The sequence below is a fragment of the Falco peregrinus genome, chromosome 9 (assembly GCF_023634155.1).
Source record: "Falco peregrinus isolate bFalPer1 chromosome 9, bFalPer1.pri, whole genome shotgun sequence".
Classification (NCBI taxonomy): domain Eukaryota; kingdom Metazoa; phylum Chordata; class Aves; order Falconiformes; family Falconidae; genus Falco; species Falco peregrinus.
In genome coordinates, this window is record NC_073729.1 from 25071157 (window position 1) to 25094195 (window position 23039).

Sequence of the window (23039 nt, forward strand, 5' to 3'; positions counted from 1 at the left end):
GAAATCAAGCTTGGTAACATTTCTGTTGTATTTGCACATGTAGAGAACAGATCTGTGCACTCACTTTCAGTGCAGGAATGCAAAGGAAGGTTGGTTATAATTAACAGTTTTCTTCTTTGAGAGATACAAGGAAGAGATGTGTTTCAAACAAATGGCTATTTAAAAACAGAATTTGGGCTTTGGTGAGCAGAGCTAGCTGTCAGCTGTGAATTCACCTGGATGGCAATAGAGAGGGTCTATACCCACCCTGGTAGAAATTACAAGAATGGTGAGTGCTCCTGCACCCCTAATGCAGTCATGCAAGTTGTTCCTTGTCCTTCTCCTCTAGCCAGATCAGTGCCTGCCTTGGCTAAGAAAAAGCTTGGGGTAAAATTCTGGTTTTAGTAAAGACCACAGCAAAACCCCCTTTGCCTTCAAAAGAGAGAGAGTACCCCAAAGTTTGGGAGATGGCAGGCTCCAAAGCCAAGAACTTCCCGTTTGAACAGACAAGCAGGTAAGGGGTATGGAGAGAAACAAAGGCACAGAGGGCTGATCTGCGTAAATCCTTATTAAGCAGGAAAGTACATAAGAATATGTTTAATTTTGCTCCTAGTCAATAAAATAAGAGGCTCTGCAAACCAAAGAATCATCACAAGGAACAGGGAGGAATAAGATGAGGAAGCCAAATGTTGAGGGGAGCAAGGAGAGAATACATAGCAGAAAGTCTCTCAGAAATACCCAAGAAGTCTTGGTCCTTCAAAGGACACCAAGGAGAATGCAATAAATTACAGGCTGCATAAAACAATGACTCCAAACCACTTCAGCCCAAAGCAGAAAGATGCTAGTGGGGAAAGTGAAATGAAGAAATGTCCACAGGGTTTATTAATCTAGATCCATTTAATTCTTATGTGATTCAGTACAACATCATCATTCGTTGACCAAGCTCCATCTCCCAGATAACTGTTTAGAAACAACCGTGTTTAAACAGACATATAGAGCAATGGACTAGGCTTCTCTCAGTCTCTTCTTGACTTTGGGTGGAACTCTGCCCCATTCACATCAGTTGGAAACTCCTGTTGACTTTATTGGGAGCGAGGATTACATTGTCTTCTGGGCAAATACAAACATTTACCTTCAGAGCCATTAAAAAATGGAGGATACCATTAAAAAAACGGAGGATAGACATCTCTGGTCAATAAGAAACTATGCCTAGGAAAATAAAAATGCAATTCTATGTCACCTTGGAAAGATCAACATCATTTGTCATGTGGTGTTTATTCAGCAGAACAACAACTGCATTTGTGCTTTTAAAGGGAAAATGAGAGAAGAGAGTAGCAGGAGGGGGGAATGGGGGAGATCTGAGCACAGGAATGTACTGCCACTCCAGCCTGCTATCATTAAACCACATCAGAACTTCATAATCATGGTGTTTAATTAAACAACAGAGGCATGGGTTTATGCATTAATAATGAGGCCTGGCACTTTAGCATGTCAGGCTAAATACAGTTTTAAATTAATAATGTAGCACCGCAGCATTAGTGAGAAAATGAAATCTTATTAACAACTTAATAAAGTCCCTTATTTGCTAAAGTTCTAGCTCTCAGGGAACAGTGTTATAGCAAAGCATTTGCGTCCCTTAAGGGGGCAGCTGGGAGGAGGTGCTGCTTTCTCACACCCTCCATAATTCCATTATATATAGCTTGCGTAGTCACTAAATATTGCCTAGTGTCTGCCAACTAATGCCATATGTTACTTCTAAACCTAGGTGTGACGTGCTGGATACTCTGCACATGCTCTTCTTATACACCTGGGAATGAAATTTACTCACATTTTTCTATTACTGTACCATCTTACCAGGCAACACTGGAGAATGTGTATGGGACTCTAGCACTATCTACAATATCAAAGCTTTACAATCATTTGCGTATGATCCTCTCAGGCCCCAGGACTGCAAACATGGCTATTTTGAAGATGAGGAACTGAAGCACAGAAAGCAGCTGAGAGTGTGAGGAGCAACAGAAAGCAATTGATTCACTGTGGCTTACAGGGCTACCCCCCATCAGCTGATCCCTAATATTTGTCCATATAAGCATTCTTGGACTACTCTCCAATTTACGGTGCTTTATTTTCCAAACAGACCGAGAGCGCACATGATGAGGTACTCCAGCTCTGCTGACAGGCAGTCACTTGTTAAGCCACAGAAGCTGTAGCACTTTATAACCAGGGTTTCACAAGCCTTTAGCTTCCTGACTCCCACTGACTGCAAGGACCTGGGCCACCTCAGGCACACAGTGAGTCAGTAAAAGACTGAAGACTGGAGCCCCAACTGCTCAGCCCTACAGCAGAGTCTGAAGCCCAGGGTGAGGCTTCCATCTGTCCATGTGTTTGGCACAAATTTATCTATCAAATTCCCTTAAATCCAGAGAAATTATTCTTTTCCCCCTTCTCTACTGGCAGTCAGCACTTCTGCCATCCAAGTAAGAGGTCTCTCTCCACAAGCTTGCCCATCTATCTTGAAAGTCCCACCTAGGTTTGCTTTGCTGAGGAAACAAAGAACAGTCCACAGGACCATAATGAACAGAGTAACACAGGGACAATATCCAAAGCCAATGAGCTGACTTCAAACAGCTGAACATTAAGCCATGAAGAACTGACAGCAGCAAAGCCACAACCAGCCACAGCCACTAAATTCAAGGGAGATCATAAAAAAGAAGATGAATAGAGACAGGAACAGACATATGTCCAGCTATGAGTCTGTCAAAGATGGACCTCTCTGGAATGTAAAGCACTGATCATACATCTTCTGTGGCTTGAAAGCTATTGGATTAGAATGGAAATCAGCCAGCAACACTGCTGACTGTTGCAGATTAGAGTGGCAAAAAGCAGTGGGCCAAATCCTGCCTTTGGTTATGCTCATGGGCTACAGCTATTTCCTCTTCCTTCCCCTGTGGTCTCCACTCACTAACTTTGCTCTGAATTTGCTGGACAATGTGCCAACATAAGTAAACTTTTAGAGTGCTGGGAGAGAATGTGAATGATGGGTGGCAGACACACATACACTTCTGCAGCCCTTGGATAAGACCCTAGCAAGTCCCCTTCTCATGGCAACAGCTCCCTTAAAACAGAGTGGTCTTCCATATTAAATGTCTCCAAACTTTCATTGGCATTTTCCATGTGTATCCTGCTACAGAGAGAATACTGATCTCGCAGAAACTGGACAGGAATTTCTCATTGTGCCCTTTTTTCATTCAGTTACTGTCCAGCTCTCTGGAATGAGGGGAAGATGGGGCAGAATGATAACTGCAGTTCTCATAGGAGAGCTCAAAGTAGGGAGCAGATTTCCTTGCAAACCCTGTGTGCATTAGGAGTCCTGATCTGCATGCAAGCATTGCCTGCCCGCTCCTCTCCTGCTTCAGCAACCCAAGGATGTGGGTTTCACTTGGGAACCACAGAGTTCATGGGAAGTAGCATCTTGCACGATGTTTGTGCAAGTGAAACATCTAGGACATAAAAATCATCTTGGTGTGCCTTGTCTTCCATCTCCTGTGTTAAATAATAAATAGAAACTTAATGGAACTGAGTATGACTGCAGGACGCAGTGTAAGTGAAGCCAGAGTAGACCTGCATCTCCCCCCTTACTTCATCATCAGTGAGTAAATGGGTCACTGGTGAATGGGATCTAAGTAAATCTCCACCCTTTTTATTCTATCTTTATATTCAACCCACTGCAATGATATGTAGCTCAAACTCACACACCTCTGCTACAAAACACTAAATAGTAATATTACAAATTATCTCATCAAACCCCCTTATGTTTCTCCTCTGAGCTCAAGAAAACTTGAGGAAACAAAGTTTATCATTCTAGAAATCCTTCATTTGCTTTTTAATTGTGCAGTGGCATGTCTTGGGATCTGGTCTTTTTCTTCCCCTTTTTTTTTAATTTTCTATTTATTAATATTTAATCTCTGCACGGTGCAGAAGAAAATCATTTCTGCAATAACATCAGAATGGGAGGGTTAGAAATCAATAGCCAAGCTCTCACAAGACACATTCAATCCCTTCTTAATCCATTTTTGACTGCTCCCCTGTCTTATTAGAACAGCCAAGTTTTCCCATACCCATTAGGTTGGGATATTCATGTTGCAGGCGGGAACTGCAAGCACCCAGAGAAGCAAAAACCTTCTGAAAGGCAGGTAAGAGAACAGAGCATTTGTCTTTGGGAGAAAAGTCTAGACCTTATTCTGAACCCAAATCCCTACTCTAAAAACCTTCTGATAGAAGGTTTGGCCCCATTTCTGTCAGCGGTGACACATCCTGCATCCACTGTCAGCCCTGACCCACGCTGGAACACCTTTTCATTTCAATTTTTCTTCAAGGCCATCTGTCACATCCAGATCTCTCAAGCATCACCTTCTCTAATGCACAGGTCAGCGCTGCAGCGAGGGAAGAGCCAAACAGACATACTCGATGGGAGAAGCCAGCGTCTTAAAAGTCAGTTAGCAGAAGAATCCCCTGCACCTTTCTTAATGCCTCTAAGACTTGATGATATGACAACAGGGACTCATTATTACACTGGAGCACAGAAATTAAAGCCTGTGATTGCCAACCCGCACTTACATGCACACTGCACAACCCACTAGCTACGCCATGACTATACAGTCATTCAGCTCTGAACACTCGGCCCTCCCCTTCCTTCTGCATTGCACTGCTTCCATCAGCGCTTTCTTCTTGGCAAACTAAGCACCTCTGTGTTGTGTCATGCAGCCCTCTGTGCCAGGAAAGGCCCACAGAAGAGCTATCTCCTTTGCTTTGGCTAGGAGAGGGATTCCAGCTGCTCTCTGCACCCAGACATGGAAAGTTACCAAGAACCAGAGTGACTTTATCAGAGAGTTGTGAAGAACAGAGGAAGGCATGCACTGAACCTTTCTTCTAGCTTAGAAAGGGACCCTGTTTAGCATTTGGTTTTGTTTCACTGAAGGAAGACAACATTTTTGCTTGGACTCTAAAGGGGCAGCAGGGGTCCTTGTCACTGTCTTCTCTTTGGTAGGTTTCACGTTCTAGGATATAGCTCTGTGTAAGACTATTCAAACTCTCCCTGAAAGTACATGCTTTCTCAAGTCTGTGCAGAGCTCAATATCCACACACACCCCCACACCCCCCACGCCACACCCTGCCCTTAGCAGAAGCAATGGTGAGAGCTGTTCAGCAAGTTTGTAGAGGTGGAACCAGAGCTAAGGGCCCTCTGTGCGTTGCTGCCATAAAGAACTTTGTCCTAATACTAAAGGGCTGATAGTCTCAGGGGACTGGGAAGGAAGAATAGGAGGAGACTGGGACTTGGGAGAAGCAAGAACTGTATACCCGGTTTCAATATCCAGCATCCCATCTGCAAGCTTAAACTGCAGCTAGATGGGAAAAAGAGGCTGATCTCTCCTTGTAAGGGGCAGGGGCCACTGTGGCCCTGTGCCCAGGCAGCACATCCGAGGGTACCTCACTACGGCCCCGTCCCTCCTGCCCGTGCCCCCTGCTGTGCCCCCCCCCCACCTCCAGGGCCTGCGCCCGCAGCTCTGCACAGCCACCCGGCTGCCTCAGCCTGGCTGATGCAAAAAGAGGCTCCGCCAGCAGATGGAACCGCAGACCGGACAATCTCTCCTTCCACGCGGACACATGCACCGAAGCTCGTAGCTACGCTGGGTCCCTTCTCTCCCGCCTGGAAAAGAGATGCTTCAGGCACCTCCACCAGTGCTTCTGATCCAGCTTGCTGACGCTTGGTTTGGTTGTTGAGGGCTGTGTGTGTACAGGGACTGCTAAGGAAATCCATTCAAACGGGAAAGCAGTTGAAAACTCTCTGCTTACTGTATTAAAAAAAAAAATAAAATCCTGCAAACCCTTATACCTATCTTCTTGCTGCCACCTAGCGAAGGGGGAAAAGTATGACTGATGACATAAGCAGAGCAAAACTTATCCCAGAGGCTTGTACTTGTCAAACAAACTCTGAATTAACTGCTTCAAAATAACCTTCAAAGTTCCACGAAGGTCTTTTCCTTCCCTGTTGGAAGTCTCCTTCAGAAAGCACTCTGCTAGGTCCATGAGGGGACAGCTACTGACAAAGGCTGTACTTCATCACTTGTGTCTCAAGAGCAATACAATATCGACCATTTTGTTGCACTGAAACTCTTCCGGCTGGTCTTACAAGCTGTAGGAGTTGTGGTGGTCTTTACAGGATCAGACAGTAAAGGCAGCTTTCATTGTCTTTTATGTTATCATGAACACATAATTAGCATAGCCACTATGGCAGGGGGGATCATAAGCATAGACTCTACACATCCATCTAAATTCCCAGACAGGTTTTGTAATCAGAATCAAACTCCTTGTTAGTACGTGAGTGAGCTTCAGGTAGGACTGAGAACAGAAGCCTTATATCCAAAGTCTTGTGCCTGAGCCATAAGATCTACCTTCCTTAAAAGAAAAATGGTATGTTCCTGCACAGCTCAGGGTTTTTTTCAGAAGAAAGCCTCAGCTGTGTGACAGACAAGTGACAGACAAGAAGTCAGCAGAAACACTAACTTTGACAGCTCCACTTCTTCCTACACTCCTGTCATGCTTCCAGGCGCCAGCCGTGGCCTCTTGCTGGTCCAGACCTGTATGTTTGGCCAGACACCTGCCAGACTGAGCTCTGCCTGCCTTGAGTTTCTGTCCTCTGCCTACCCACCATTTCCCAACAGCCACAGCCAGCACATCGCTGCCACAGCCTGTGCTTTTTCTACCTGGTTGTTCTTGCTGACTTTCTACTATTACACCCGAGAGAAGAAGTATTCCCCCACTATTTCCAGCAGTTCCAGTGGGGCTTTCAGTACAGTAACTCCACTCACTCTACCATTATTTTTATTCAGCAGGAGATGATCCATTCACGCACTTTGATGCTCAAACACGTCTTCATTTCCCACTTTCCTGGCATTTGTGTGCGTAAAAGGCCCCAAGACTGCCAGGCTCGCTGCAGGGACAGCTGCCAACAGGAACACGGCTGTATTCACAGGGCGGGTATCCAAAACACAGGGTGCGGGATGACAGCCCGAGACCCCTAAGCGCTCCGGGGTCTCATTGTCCCTGTTAGCCTTTGGGTTACTGCTGGATTTGTAGTGCTTTGCCTGCCTTTGCCTCGGCGCCGAGGAGGGGAGCTGGGTGCCGGCCTGACGCCGGGGCGCTGAGGGCGGCAGTCGCTAGGTGTCAGCACGGGACCGCCGCACCGGGCACCGGCACCGCCGCACCGGGCTGCACAGCAGAGGGACCCCGGGGGGCTGCCCGACATCCCCAGCCTCACAAAAACCGTAAGACCGGAGCATACCGGTCTCTTTTAAACCTCCCTCCTTCTCATCTTTTTTAGGGACTTGTTTTGTTCTACTTTTAGTATCCAAATCTGGCCGGTGGAGATGGAGACGCTTTGCTCATCGTTGTCCCCTCCTCTCTTCTGATGGAAAAAAATCCATTTGTGAACCGGTCCCTCAGTCAAAAATCCAGCAAAACAACTCAAGCTTTTCAATGAATGTGGCTATCTCCGCAACTGATTTGATTTTCTTACACATTTCAATAACAGGTACACCCCAGACCCTGAGGTCTTTTAGTTACATGTGATAGGTAAGACATAGATAGCTCTGAGTAAAGGTTTGTGCTTCATAGCTTAGTCCTACCTCATTCCAGTCCTCTAGACATTCAGGCAGTAGGCACTGACACTGTAAGATGCATTGTTTGATTCAGGTTTAAAACTAAAACTGAAATTGAGGAAAATATGTAATTATTTTGAGCATTTTCTCCCTCTTTGCATCAAACCTGAAATAAATTGTATACAAGCTCTCCCTGTAGCAACAGGTGCTACAACCTCCAAATTCACTTTCTTTTCCCTGGATGATGAAAGCAGTCTCCAAGCTGCAGCTGAATCTGGGAGCTGTAGTCCTGAAATAGCCCCAGCAGCAAATGATGGTCAGTGCAGCCTTGGTGGTCTGTGCTACTTGCGGTTTGGTCCCTGTACACAGCCAAGCAGCAAGTGTTTCTCATTGTAGGCAGTTTTGCCTTGTCATGCTAACAGAAACCCCTTGCGTTTATGGAGCCAGATGGGGAGAATGCAGTAATCAAATCACTGATGCTGCCTATTATTTATAAAATCTTTTTGGCTTGAAAGACCCCTTAATAAAGGTACGGGTCCTTCCTTGAGGAATTTACAGGTACAAGAACTATTATAATTCTAGTGATAATAGTCTATTCTCATTAAATATTAACACCAAGTTTTGAATATGTAAAACAGTAGAAGAAAAGAATCCCACTTTAAAGCTGGCAAATACTTTACAGCATCTGATAAATTTACTTCCTATTGCATATGTCCATCTTTCCCCAAAGCACTTGGAAGAGATTATATTTTCTGCCGTGTTCTTCCACATGAGTCACTCCATTCTGCTATTTTTTTGTCTTCCTTTTTTTGTTCTAGTCCAACATGTCAAAATACAAATCAGATGTTTCTGTTTCTCAGTTTTCGGTGAGAAACCAGGTTGAGTATTTTCAAAGATGCATATTCGCAGCTGAAATTTGAGGGAGAAATTCTTCTGTGTGCATTTTTTGGTAGCACATTACACCTGACTAGATTTGAGATTCATACAGGCTCCAAATGATTTCTCTCTGCAGTGCATTTTGGAATTACATACGAAGCAGCAAATCCTTCTGCTCTGTTCTCCTGTAGTTGATACATCTCCCAAGCTGCCCTTCAGTGTTGAAATAACCCCTGAAGAACGGTTCTATTCATTAAACCACTAGAGAGCCTGTGCGAGAAATGTTTACTTCTAATTTTCAGCCCACTGCTGCTCCTGGCATTAGCCTTGTTAGATGCATACGACGTATTTAGAAAGTCAGCAATACTTGTAATGTGTCTTTACAATCAGAATTCCTGCAACATTGTAATACTGCTAGTCCTTCTCATTGCAAGATGTCAACACATTACAAAAAAGGTAAATCATTTCTAGCAGAGGACAATCATGCTTTTAACAATCCCTGCACATCTTTCTCACAGGAATGATTTATGCCAGTGATAATATTCTAGCACCTCCCTCCATTTGTCTAGTGTGGGACTGATTCCAGAGATGAGCAGAAGTTATGCTGTGCTCCCCTGTATTTGAAAGTCACCATGAATACAGACAGTGATCTGTCCCAGGAGTGAAGTGGTCAAATTCTCATAAAACAGTTAGGTGACTAAAACCAGTAATCAATCAGTCTTCATGGTCTGATAAGCCCAATAAGGGTAGCAAAAAAGAAACGTGACAATATTGTAACATGTTCAGTCACAGAAGGTGAGATGAGAAGATCAGTAAGAGTGTGATGGTCAAATCTTATGCACACTTCGACCGTCAGGCTTGGACAGCAGCTAGTTTTATGCTATCCACTACTCTGAAATGCGGAAATGCAGCTTTCCAGACTTAGATTCACAGAGCAGGGGAACAGTCTCATTCCATGCAGCAGTTCTGCAACCACGGGTGAGGGTGCATGTGTCACTGCAGATCTCAGCACTCTTGGTTCTGATGTGGAGAAGTAAGAGAGACAAGGTCGTCATTTCACATTAGCGCACTGTATAAAGGGAGGTGATGGGAAGAGGACAAGATAAGTACGCTTTGTAGGGGGCCTGATAAAAACAAAACATGTTCTGGAGAAAGCCTCGTGTCACCTTAAAGCCCAAGGTATTTATTACAGAAAATAACCAACCAGGTACACCTGCATCAACTGGTTGCATCTGCCTGTAGGCAATATCCACCTGCTCACATCTATATGTCACTACACAGGGTTCATCCCATCCTTTCTAAGCAGACACTTGAGGGGCCTGGGCCAGACACACATCATGCTTGGAGAAAGCCTGGTACGCCCTTATACTATCTTTATACCAAAAGTCAGTACTGTGAAGCAGTCTCAGAAAAAGAAGAGACTGGGACCTCTTTTTGTTGCAGTTAAAGATGAGACCCTCTGCCATCTCAGTGCAGGAATATCGGACAAAGCATCATGATGATCCTACCTTATGCAGCTCTCAGCTTTGCCAGTGGCTGCCTGGGATTCTCCTTGGGATTCCTCCCTGGGCAGCCACCCCACTGGTCACGGCAAGGGCTCCCCACAGCGATGATCCCTCACATGCCGTGGGCCATGATGTGGTTTGTTTCCTTCCAGTTACCGGTACCCACAACTGGGAAGGTCAGAGAGTCCCTTCAGAGCTGGGCCAAGTCACCAACGATAAAGTTTCTTTTCCTGGCACACGGAAGGGAGGCACAAAGCCAGGCTCTGAAGAAAATGCAAAGAGACGGGCCCTTTGCCCAGGAGATCTCTGCACAACAGGTGCCGCCTCTGCCAGCCCCACCTCAGCCAGAGCGGCCTGATCCGCAGGCCGTGCCCGCAGCTGCCACCCTGCCCCTCCTGCACTCGGGGCAGCCTCAGGTACGCGAGGCGACCCCCGGTGCTGCGCTTCGCCGCGGCGCCTTCTCCTCCGCCGCCCCGTCCCGCAGCGCAGCCCTGGCGGGCAACGGCGGCTCCTCTCCGTTCCCGCTCGCCCCTCACAGCCTCCCTGGGCCACCGCAGCGCCTCCCTCACCCCCAGGTGCCCACCCGCAGCTGCCTGCCGCCCCGGGACCCCTCCGCCGGGCGCGCCTGGGCTGCACGAAGGGGCGGGGGGAGCCGAGACGAAGGGGGCCGGGGCGAGGGGTGCGAGAGGCCAGGCCGCCCCGCCGCCCTCCCCGCCCGTCGCCTCAGGCGCTGCCCGCCGCCCCGCCGCCCCGCCGGCCCGGCCCCTCTGATTGGGCGCCGGGGAATCCCAGCGGGCCCCTCTCCGCGATATAAGGGCGGCGGGGCCGGCCTGGGCTCACTGCCCGCCCCCAGCCCGGGCGCAGCGCCGAGCGGCGGGGCCGCCTTCTCCGCCTCCTCCAGCTCCTCCTCAGTGCCGAGGCAGCGGCGGCGGAGCGCGGCTTCCCCGCCTGCCCGCCGAGGCGATGGCCGAGCTCAAGTCGCTGGGCGGCGAGGCGTACCTGGCGCTGGCCCCGGGCTACGGCCCGTCGGCTTTCGCCTACGGGGCTGTGCGCGGCGGCGCCGAGGGCCCGCGGGGGGCCTACCCGGGGGGCGGCGGGGCGGACTTCCATCCCGGGGCGCTGGGCAAGTCGGCGGAGAGCAGCGGCGAGCAGAGCGGCGACGAGGAGGACGGCTTCGAGGCCGGGGTGAAGGGCGGCGCGGCCTTCGAGCGGGAGGGCAAGCTGAAGGGGGGGGCGCTGGGCAAGAAGCCCAAGGAGCAGCGCTCGCTGCGCCTCAGCATCAACGCGCGGGAGCGGCGGCGGATGCACGACCTGAACGACGCGCTGGACGGGCTGCGCTCCGTCATCCCCTACGCCCACAGCCCCTCGGTGCGGAAACTCTCCAAAATAGCCACCCTGCTCCTGGCCAAGAACTACATCCTCATGCAGGCGCAGGCCCTGGAGGAGATGCGGCGGCTGGTGGCCTACCTGAACCAGGGCCAGACGCTGAGCGCCCCGCTGCCCGCCACCCTCAACCCCTTCGGACAGTCGGCCGTGTACCCCTTCGGCGGCGCGGCCTTGCCCGGCTGCCCCGAGAAATGCACTGCCTTCACAGGAGCTGCTCTCTGCAAACACTGCACCGACAAGCCTTGACTTCTGGCTGCTTCGGGCTCTTTGGGTTTCCTTTTCTTTTTTTTTCTTTTTTTTTTCTTTCAGTGCACTTTTTTTTCCACTACCATCAGCCCTGGCTTCCTACCATCAGTTAAGTCTGGGTTTTCCTTTGGTTTCCTTCTTTTAAATACTCCCCTCCTCCCCACACCCCATTTGGAAATATTTGGCAGTTTACATGGACCCCCAAAACACCCACTTTGAACTTTTGTTACACCCCCCACCTCCCCATGCAACTTCATCTGTAGAGTTATTTCCTTCCCAGCCTGTTAGGGGACTGTCAGCATAACATTGTTTTTCCACGTGTGCTGACTGTAGAAAAACGGGGAGGGAGAGGAATTGAGATAGAAAGCTCAGTGAGTTTTCTTTGGCATGATCAATCTGTGTCAAAAATGCTTAAAAGGGGGGGGCGGGGGAAGCAAAATCCAGCTGCAAACTATGCAATGTTTCAGAAGTGGTGGTGGGGGGTGTCCTATGTAGCCAGCTGGGCTTGGGCTGCACCAGCAAATCCAAATCAAAATGTCATTTGGTCAGCTCATGAGGGGGGTGGGGGGTAAGTTCAGTGCTCTTGATAAAACTACAGATGCTTCAAAGTAAGATGCTTTTTTTTTTCTCTCTCTCTTAAAAAAAAAAAGTTAACCTGTTCTTGAACTGAGAGGAACCTGTGATTGTATGCTAATGTTTGCTTTTTGCCTGTTTCTCAGCTTGGTTAAGTTTTCCAGATGACTTCCAAAGTCGTTGCATATCATGATAAACAAAGCAAGACATCACTTAACATATTTATATGTATTTATAATAAATAAAAGACATGAATAACCACTTTCTCTGTCCTACATGTCTCTAAAACCAGCTGGCAGTTAAAGCAAAACCCCTGCTGAAGTAAGGTAAAGCAGAGACGGATGTGGCAGCCCTTTGCGGAAGAGCAGCTTTGAAGTTAGGTGAATGATCGGAATACTTGGAAAAAGCTTGTGGATGTTCAGCTCCTTATCAGCAGGGATTTGCTTTTTCTCCAGTTTCTCATGAATCGTGAGCGCACAAAAAAAAATTTATGCCTGACATCTGGAGTTAAGTAGGTAGAGACTGAGCTTGTGTGTATTGACACATGCTGGAGGATGCTGTGCCCTGAAAGTGGTGTTTAAAAGGGATTATTGTAGCGTCGAGCTTGGCTCCAAGGGCACCCATGTTTTAACATGGCAGGGAAGGAAATTGCTTAAAGACTCTGCTTATCCCTTTGGTTTGGTTTTCTTGTTATATCTACAGCTTGACCTTAGACCTGTGTGTGGGGTTTGGGCCACTTAATATCATAAGTAAACTAATAATCTCTTGCCAAGTATTGACCGTGTTAGTCAAAGTTACCAAGTGAGTTCCCTTGCTGGCAAAGTTTTTGATGTTGCTTGTGTTGGTTTACTTCTGTTTTTCTGGTTTATGATGTTTAACGCTTTGGTGCCTTGTATGCTTCACTAGTCATTATATAATAATAATAATTGAGGCGCATTCAGTGATTTCTGTTCAGATTGGAATACCCACCCAATGTCAGAGCAACAGCGTAAACTGGTACAGTCGCAGCCTGAGGGGCTAGAGCTGTCCGTGGCCATTTGTGTTAGGAGTGGGGTGTAACTATTTAGGGTTATTAAACCAATTTCCATGCCTGTCGCTAGTGTTATGCTAATTTGAAAAGGACTGCCATCCCTCTAAAGCTGCTTGTCTATGGCACTTAATTTTAATTAATACATTTGCAAAAGACGTTTTGTGTTTGGAAAACGAAGTGTGTGATTCAGCCTCATTCATAAAGACATATGTTTAAAACTGGTTCCTGCTCATTTCCATTTTTATATCTTCATTTCTTCTTTTTTTTTACAGAATAGTTTTACAGAACAGTTTATCTGTTGTCCCTTTTTCCATAAAAGAAAACCTTCAAAATACCCTTAAAAGGCATCTGCTGAAGTGAAAGCCGACCAAAACCACTACTGAAGCAAAAATGACTGGAAACTGCAGATCAGCAAAGGTCACTTAAAATTTTGCAGACTGTGTTGTTGCTCTAGGTAATATCCTGAGAAAAAGGTCAGTTTAACAGAGAATTGTGATTTTTAGGTAAATATTTATTACTTCTGGTTAAAATTTTTAGCAGATTGAGTAGTTTGGAATATTTAAATGGAGATTAGTTTAACTGTTCATTTTTCACCAAAACTAAAATAGTTGGAGAATAAAGCATTTAACAGCTTAATACTAAATATGAGTTTGGTTTGGTTAAAGACTTACACTAATAATAATGGAATTTATAATTGCTTCTTTCTTAAATAATGATGGCCAAAAAAAAGTGGCCCACCAATTTAAGAGCCTAAAAAAGTCATCATAATCTCAGAGACAAACTATTTTTGGAACAAGATGGGTTTAGTACAGTGATTGTTTAATGCTTTTCCTATAATTCACATGAGTAAAAAGCTTGCTCACATTACCGTATCTACCTAGAATCCTAAAAATCCACCTTCTGAGAGTCCTTGAAATACTCAGAAGGCTCTTTGAGAACTCCCGTTGAATTAAATGATCTCAGGAGGCTGAACGTGGAATTTCAAATATAGAAGATAAAACCTGCATTAAAGAAAATTTTGACAGAAGAAATAGCAAGCTTGAGTAACTTGAGTACTGTGAAAAGGCTAGGTATTAAAACAGAAATGTAGAACTTACCAAAGCAGTACTAGAGGAATTTGTAAATTGTTATTAAAATTGACCTTACAGTACAGAGTTTTTAATTCAAAAGTAAAAAGAAGTCCAATCATAACTTTTCCTGCAACAAACAAATTAATACTAATCTAAAACAAAAGTTGACCAACTTCTTTGTTAATCTGGAAGTTGTCCTGTGAGTTGCTTCTAGCCACTACGGACTCATCAGGTTTTAACTCTTCTCATGCAGAGCTGAAACCCATACTGAGCCCTTCGTGTTTCCCATTGACAGGAAGGCATCTATTTCGATGTGATTTGTGCTTTGTGCTGAGCTGCTGCTAAAACCACTGCCAAGTGAATGCCTAATACTGCTGGAAATATGATTTTGTTGGGAGGGGATAAACTAGCATCTGATTATTGCATTTGTGTGTGTGAAGCGTCAGTGCTAGCCTTGCAAATGTGCATGGTTATCCTGGGGATGAGATCCTGTAACCTGTCATTTGTTTTTCACCTTCCCTGGCATATGAAAAAAACCCACTTCATTTTGTGTACCATGTAAGGTTTTAGGTGTCTGCTTCCAGTCGGTGTTTCAGAGAATATAAGGGGAGGACTTCAAAATGCTGAAGATTATTTTTTTTTCTGCTCAGATGTTCTTGTTAGAATGCCTGCTTTTTTTCCAAGAAGGATTTATGGTGTATGCTCAGATGGAACTGAAATACAGATCATATGTTCTAATGTACTCATTATCCTGGTATGTTCATACTTTGAAGAAAGCATAATGCCAGCTTTTAATTAAAGATAATATATTGTTTTCTAACCTCACTTAGTTTTTCTTTGAACTTAAGAATGATAAGCATGTGGTGTCATTAGGAAGAAATGCAAAGAGGAGATGCTGCTCTGCTATGTTGCTTTTCTTTTTCTTTTTTTTTTAAGCTGTGTAATTCTAGTCACTAACCAAAACTAAAGATTTACTAAGCAACATGTATAACCTCACTAACAGGGAGTAAGTTTGCTGTAAGTTTGCACTGCATCTGCCAAGATTTAACATTAGCAGTCTTGAGCTTACAAGGTAAAACCTTGCTTAACCAAATACAGGGAAGCAACAGGTTTGAAGATGGAGGGCCCGGAAGGTAGCTGGCTGCGTCAGATACCAGCAAAAATTTAAACCAGTTATGAGTTTCTAGAAAGAAGCCATGAGAATCATGCAGTTTTCCTTGTTCTTTAATCTGTATAGCTGATTCCCTGACATACTGTCGCAATATCTGAATATTGCTGCATTGCCGAGCTTGTTTCTGAGACTTTAGAAAGTGAGTGGTCATTGTTCTCAGGTCATTTTTCAGGATTGTTCTTCAATTTCCATTGTAGAATAGTGGCTGACATTTTACAAGGGTGAAATGAACAGCAGGTCCAATCCTGCTGCTGTTCTACTAATTGCCAGCGTTCCTGGTGATACCGGTGACAGCAAGATGGGGCCTGATGCTCCAGAGCGCGGTGGTGGTTTCTGAAACCAATGTCATGCTGCCTTTAAGAGGCTCCAGAGGACCAGAAAAATCTGTACAAGCTTTATCCCTTTATTGTATTAGCCTTGTAGCGTAACTGTAAAGCTCAGGACACAGTGGATAAAGACCTCACTTAAAAGCTTTCACGATTCTTCAAACCAAACCCGCTTATTGCCAGCTCAGCAGCGAGAGTCGCAGTGCGTGTCCTGCAAGGTTGAGCTCTCATATACGGCAGGTTTCTAGTCGCATTTTCCACAACTCGGATAATTTAGCTTACAGTTTAGGAGAACAAAACCAAGCATTCCACATTGCACTTCTACTGCCTGCTTCTATAGTGTGTGTTCAAATAAGTGTGCTCCTGAAAATAAGAGGTCAGACTTGGCAGCATTACTGAAATTTATTTTTAGCTATGCTTGTTGCCTGCCATGTGAATTATCAGCAGAGAAGTCATTGCTCTGGCCTCAAACAGGTGAAAATACTTTTAAAGAATACTAGAATACACCAACTGGTATTTTTAATTTCCAAAACTGCTTTTACTGTTCTCTGTCATTTGATAGAATTTTGATTAGTGTTGCACAGGAGAAAAGTTGGGTATTTTGTTTTCACTAATCCTGATTAAGGCTAGAAAAGACTCTTGATTACAGTAATTTTAATAATGTAAATTTGTTTGTGATACGTCTTTAGTCTTTAATCCCCTTTGGCATTCCGTTCAAAGGGAGATGAAAAATTCAGGGATTTATAACATTTAAATCAGTCATTCCATGAATGCATCTCAGGCAGTTTTTCTCATATCTGAAATAAAAAAATACCTAATGGGTATGTAACAGAATATTTTTCTATCAAATTAGAAATATGTTTGCCTGGTTTTTGTAGAAAAATAACTTGTTACCAAGCATTTTCTCTTTACAATAAAGCATATGTGTGTAAGAGAAAACTGAAACAATTACCAAAACAAAGAATGTATTTGAGATCTTTGCCATTCATTCAAATCTTTCCAAGTATGATTTTTACCATTAACCTTAATCTTGTCATTGTCAAAATTTGCATGAATTCTTTTACGTGTTACCTCAAATTCTTATTTTTATTTGTATTTATAAAGACATAGAGTTTTAAAACAGCCTAGTTAATATTTTAAAATGTTCTTAGCTTCATTTAACTACAGGAAAATTTGAGTTTAAGTTACTGAATGTTTATTCCTGAAATGCTGAAAAGTTTCAAGCATAACTCTCAAAATTTCTTTAAGGCCAAATAGATTAATCTTAAGGTTGTTGTGTTAAAATAAATCGGTTTGTAGAGATACTTAGCCAATCTGTTTCACACGAAAAATGGGGGTTTACTTTTTTGCTATACTTAAGGTAGTAAAATTTGCAGAACAAAGACTTACAGAAAGCAAACCACTAGTAAGTAACGTCTTACACAACAGAGAAGCAGAGCATGCTGGTTTTCAAACTCCCTGCCCTAGTGAAACAGTTAAAATATATTTTTATTATTATTTTCATTTTCATTTAAGTCATTCATGTTCATTAAAATCTGTTTTGTTAATGCCATTTCTGTTTGCTTAATTTCTGTTTCCCTGTGCTAACACTGATGTTTTGTGTGTGTATGTAGATTGATACGGAATTGTACTATGAATATAACCCACCCTTCCTCGGCTACCAATGGGGAGAAACTATCTGCTCTTTTGCCTTAAGTATTTCAAAGGGAAAAACATGGCTGAGCAAAAAAACATCACCCCAGTTTTTCCTCCAAGCCCACTTTTGTCTAAAGTAATGAGGCCATAGTCAGTTGGCTCCGAAGAGCGTTGTGATTTAGTGTGACGTACAGTGAACCATTGCAGATCCATTCGGACTGCATTCGTTATTTTAATGAGACACAGGCAAATCTGTTTTTTGGCCGCAAACCTCAAGATGCAAGCATAATGCGAAATGTTTGTTGATTGCCACAAGGCAACTGACATTATAGATTTTTATCGCCATCATTATGCGGTTTAAAACTCACCACATCCCAAGATATTTAGACCTTTCCCTTTCTCCTGCAAATGACAGGAAAGTTACAGCACTGACATCTAAAAGCAAAAAGCTCATCTATTTAATTTCTGCACTTGTTAAAACCTTATGTTGCATCCTAGGGTCTGCACTGTTGGCTGGGGTTTTTTTTATTCACACTTTCCCAGAGGAGTAGGAAAACCCCCACCGCAACGCGGTCACCCAAAAAAGGTCACATTCAGTTGGGCGACAGCAGTACTAGGTTCCCCACCAGCCTTTGCTTGATGTAGTATAAGAAATGACAATGAGGCAGGCATATCTTTGCACAAACAGTAATCACAGTAATGGTGTTCATCAGAATTTACTAGTGCTGAACTTTTCTATGGTCTGTAGTAACGTTTCGTCCTCCGTTAATACCAGTACGGAATTTACTGTGCTTGTATTTGCCTTTAAGCAAGCGGCACTCCATTGATTACTGAAGAAAAATACTTCCAAAATTAGGTTAGGCTGCTAAATGTGGTTGTGTGTGTGGTCATGTCTGTGTCAAAGGCACATCTGCATGCATGATATCTTGATGCGTATTTCTAATATCTTCATGTATATCGCACCTGTGTGTGCAGGAATGAATGTTTCTATAATTTACTTACCCAGTGTGTCTCTTTTTCCATCAATTGTCGGTGGCTTTAATGGAATGGTTTTGTTATGTTTTCATGAAACTTTGTACATCATTTGACTGTAGCACAGGAAGTGTCATAAAAACCACTGGGCTCCTGAATAATAGCTTTGACCTGTTCAACCTGACAAATCCATGAATAATATTTTTCATCATTATTTCCTCCCCTCCCCCCCCATTTTTAGTTCTAGTTTTATTTTTAATTTTTTTTTAAATTTTTTTATTTTTATTAAAAAAAAAAAAAAGCGATGTTGTGGGGCAGGACAGGGTGTTAGTTTCCCATTTTGCCATCGGCAGCTTTGCAGCGAGAATGACAGAACCAGCATATCTTTGCTGTTACTGGTTTCCAAATGCACGTGTCCTATTTTTATTGATTTGCTAAAAGTAAATGTCACACCTTGCGCTCTTTACAGAGATGTCATGAAGAAATCCTTGTGCCTCCAATTTGAGAATTACGTTACCTTAAGTATTTTTTTTTATCTTCTGGCAGCTTCAGTGTAAAGCAAACCACGCAGCTGACAGCCGTAGTGGGTGCTCTCAGTGTTTACAGCAGAACTGAGGCTGTAGGGGAAAAAGATGAAAATCTCTCGCAAAATGTTAACATGGCTGCTGACTTGGAGGCCTCTGGCTTAGTTTTACATCCTTTCCAATGTCCAAAAAAATACAATTTTACTTTTAACAAGTTTTCTCCCCTTGGCTTTTTCCTCTCTTGCCTCCATCAGTTTCCTGGAAGATTTGAGGACAGAAAACACTTTAGTTACAGGAGCTCTATTACTCCTAACAGTCCTTTTTGCAATTGAATGTGGCACTGTATAGAATAATCTCGGTACTGGGAGGTTGCACAGCGTAGGTGAGCTTGCTCCTGCACGGCTTGAGTCCTCTTTCAGGTGGTTGCTTGTAGGAATTTGCAAATACCCTTTTGAAGGGGGATAAGCAGTGCAGCAAAGAGCACCTTTTTTCAAGCGTTTCTCTCCTTTGCAGATGTTTGGGGTCTGTCTTGTATTTTATTTCATGAAAAGCAAGCCCGAAATCTCATGTCAGGCGAGAGATTTTCCTTTTTGAACTGTTGTGTGCACTTGTTAGGACCAGGCTGCTTGTGGAAGTCCTCAGTCTTGCAAATTAGCTCCTCTGTGAATGGGATCCTGATCCAGCCTGCAAACAGAATGGTTTCTGTATAAATATGTGCAACATTAATTCTCGACCACATTTGAGTGCGCGTGTCTGTAGACATTTACTGGGGTTTTGTTTTAGAATTAAACCAAATTCAGAAGCAGCATCTGATCGTTTCAGTGAAATGCTGTTGCTTTTGGCTTCCTGCTGCAGTTGCCTTGCCCTGAGGCACAGAGAAGATCAAGGCGTTTGCCCATGGACGCACACTGACTTGAGTGGCTCACCAGATTTGAATTCAGACGGTCTTGGCTTGCTGCTTTCCTAAATAAGCCGCCCATTACGCTGCCTCCTCTGCAGCATCCGCACTGGCATTTTCTCTCTCTTCTCTGCATGTTTGGGGTCCTTGGGAAGACCGAACCTCTATTGTGGTGGTGTCACCCAAGTCACCTCCTGGTTCCTTCTGGAGCAGCGACAGCCAATGGAAAAGGAGGTATAGTTACATCTTGGCTATTTTCTAGCAATCTCCTGCCGCTACCATAGCCTGAGGCAACCTGAACCCACCCTGGGGACCAGCCAGTCCCCAGCTGCTTCCAGAGCAGAGAAGCATAAAGGTGGCTTCAAGCCACCTTTGTTCTCCAATCCTCATCCTGCACTGAGCACAGTCGAGTGGTAGGAGAGAATCTGGGCCAGAGTTTATGAAACGCTTTGCTATAGAAACATGCCCTCGCTGCAAAACGCAGCTCCCTGGTTCCCTGAGCTCCTGTCCTGATGCCCTTTGCTTCTTGCCCTGCAACGGGGTAGACGGCAAAGGCTCCAGCCGAGACCCTGGCCCTGCCTGTGAAGGCACCAGTCTGTAACACAAAGTGTCATCTCCGGGCTGTCCTTTGCCGCTCGCTCTGCGCCTGTCGCTGCTGGAGCCAGAGGCTCCTGCCTCAGAGCCCTGCGCAGAGCTGGTAACCCCAGGGAACCAGCAAGCCTGGCACGCAGTGGGAGGAGGAGGGGGTGCTATTGCTGGCTGAACAACTCTCTATTTTTCTTTTTACAAGGCAAACAGGCACTTCTAACAGGGATTTTTTTTATCCTTCTAGTCACATCCCTGCCTTAGCCTAGCGTTTGGTTTTGAGCCAGCCCCGGTTTGCTCTTGCTCATCCTGAGGTGCCTCCACTTCATGCCTGTAACTCCCTCCCAGCTGGACACCCAGTTCCAGTCCCTTTCTCACACGAGCTTTGTACCAGCATCACTCTCCTGCATTCAAGGAGCCTTCTCATTTTCAAATGAGAAGAGTGCCAGCCTCGTGAAATCCACTTTTTGTCATCAGCATCATTTGGGCAGTCGACTTCCAGCACTTCATCCCTATTCCCTGGCCCTTCCCATGACTGCCTGGTGAAAGCCAACGTTGCTGATCACACGCGTGTGCTTTTCTGCTGGCTGAAACTCTTTTAATGGCTGGGTTTAGTTGTCTGAAATGAAAGAACTAATTTCACCTACCCAATGGCATTAAAGGCTCCGCTAAGATGAGACATGAGGACCGCTCTGGTCAAAAGGAGACAGCCCAGGTGACCAGGTAAGCTGTAGAAGATACTTGATTCAACCCAGAGAACGAGCTGTGCTTCTGCTGAACGCGGCAGGTGTGCTCCACAGGAGCGTAACTCCCGTCAGGTTCCGCAGGAGGAGGAACGCTCATCTTTTGCACTTTAATATAATCTAAAAGCTCCTTCAAGGGGCTGCGGGTTGGGGTTTCATTGGGATTTGGCTAGCAGAAAGTAGCTCAGCCCAGTAGTGATGTGAGGGGTATCTGCTGAGACAAGCACACCCCGGAAGCCACCCAGTCATGGCAAAGGCTGATATTTTTGCGCCACAAACCTTCTGACGACTCCAGTGACTTTCAGTCTGCGTGTTACACTGGCCTATGATTCATTCACCACATTACCCTGGCTGCTGGCCTGAAATGCCCCGTGTCAGTTAGACCAAAGTGTATTCTGATCTCAGTTTCCATTCCAACGTGGGTTTACCCCATGTTCGGGGTTTCGTTTGGTCCAGCTGTTAAAATTCAGGACCGGTATACCCCAAATTTGGAGGCAGAGGATGGTGGAGTTTAATCCAAATATGAAAAAAACGCACTGTGGTCATTAATTTTGAGATAAAAACATGAATAGCTTGGGGTAGACCATAGCTTGGAGACGTTCTGTTCACATAAACTTGGTCATCACAATTCAGTGATCTTGATTCCTGTTGTCTGTCTAGACAGTCATGGGCAGAGCAGATCGAGTATCTGCACTCATTCAGGAGTTGAGAAGTGGAAATTACATGTCTTTCCTCCTCATTTTCTCTGGGAAAATCTTTTAACTAATTTATGGAGTACTTAATCTGGTTTTGCACGTGTGTGGGTAAATGAGCATGTCATGTGTCTTTGTGTGCAGGAGAAAAAATTATTTCCTGATGGCAAGATAATGGAAACATATTGGGAGTGAGAAAAGGGTTTCATTAGAAAAGCACAGCTTTACGAATATGATTCTTGCGTATGAATCATGACTCATCTGCTTCAGACCGAAAAAAAAAATAAAAATCACTGGGAGTCAGATTATTGCACCTAACTCAACATCGAAGAGTCAGACAACTAATTAAACCTGGGCTGTCTCTGTACTGAGGAATAATAGATAATGGTTTCCCAAGGGTAATTCATGTCACTGCAGAATAGGTGGACAGGTCGCCTTCTGGGGATGCTTATCTCTTGACATTGACTGCAGAAGCTACACAAGTAGCTTGGAGTAGACGCCTGGTTTTCAGACAGTGAGAGAAACCCTTGCCTTACAACCTGGTGCTAAAATTAGGACTTGAAATGAGAGCTTAAAAGGTTCAGTTTCCTAGCAGTTAGAATAACCTGGCCCCGATGAGAAGCAGCCCATCAGCAGTCAGAATAACCCAAGGCAATGTGAAATTAAAAGCAGTTTTCATTAAAGCTGCCAAGGGAAAGTGTTTATATCTGCAGGAAGCAAGTGTGGTCACTAAATAATATGGGATAATAACAATGACAGAGATAAATGAATAGGGATAAATGGAGTACATTATGCTGCGAAACCTCTTAAAGTTGAAGGTTGCGGGCAGTGCCTGTGATCAGGACATGTGATGTTAACCCAGGTCAGAGCCTCTTTCAGAAGCGTGTTTGAAAAGACCTACTGAATCATAGAATGGTTTAGGTGGGAAAAGACCCTTAAGATCACTGAGCCCAACTGTCAACCCAGCGCTGCCAAGCCCACCACTAACCCACGTCCCTGAGTGCCACATCTATGTGTCCTTTAACCCCCCCAGGGCTGGTGACTCCACCACCTCCCTGGGCAGCCTGTCCCAGTGCTGGGCCACCCTCTGGGGAAGGAATTTTCCCTAATATCCAACCTAAACCTCCCCTGGCGCAACTGGAGGCCGTTTGCTCTTGTCCTGTCACTTGT

The 23039-nt window shown here is 44.9% G+C and overlaps 1 protein-coding gene across 1 annotated transcript; it reads left to right on the plus strand.

Moving 5' to 3' along the window:
• Positions 1 to 10865: 10865 nt before the first annotated feature.
• On the plus strand, positions 10866 to 11979 carry BHLHE23 (basic helix-loop-helix family member e23). Its single transcript, XM_027790171.2, has one exon. It carries the CDS (start codon positions 10982 to 10984, stop codon positions 11648 to 11650), a length of 669 nt encoding a protein of 222 aa, XP_027645972.2. The 5' UTR covers positions 10866 to 10981; the 3' UTR covers positions 11651 to 11979.
• Positions 11980 to 23039: the final 11060 nt, after the last annotated feature.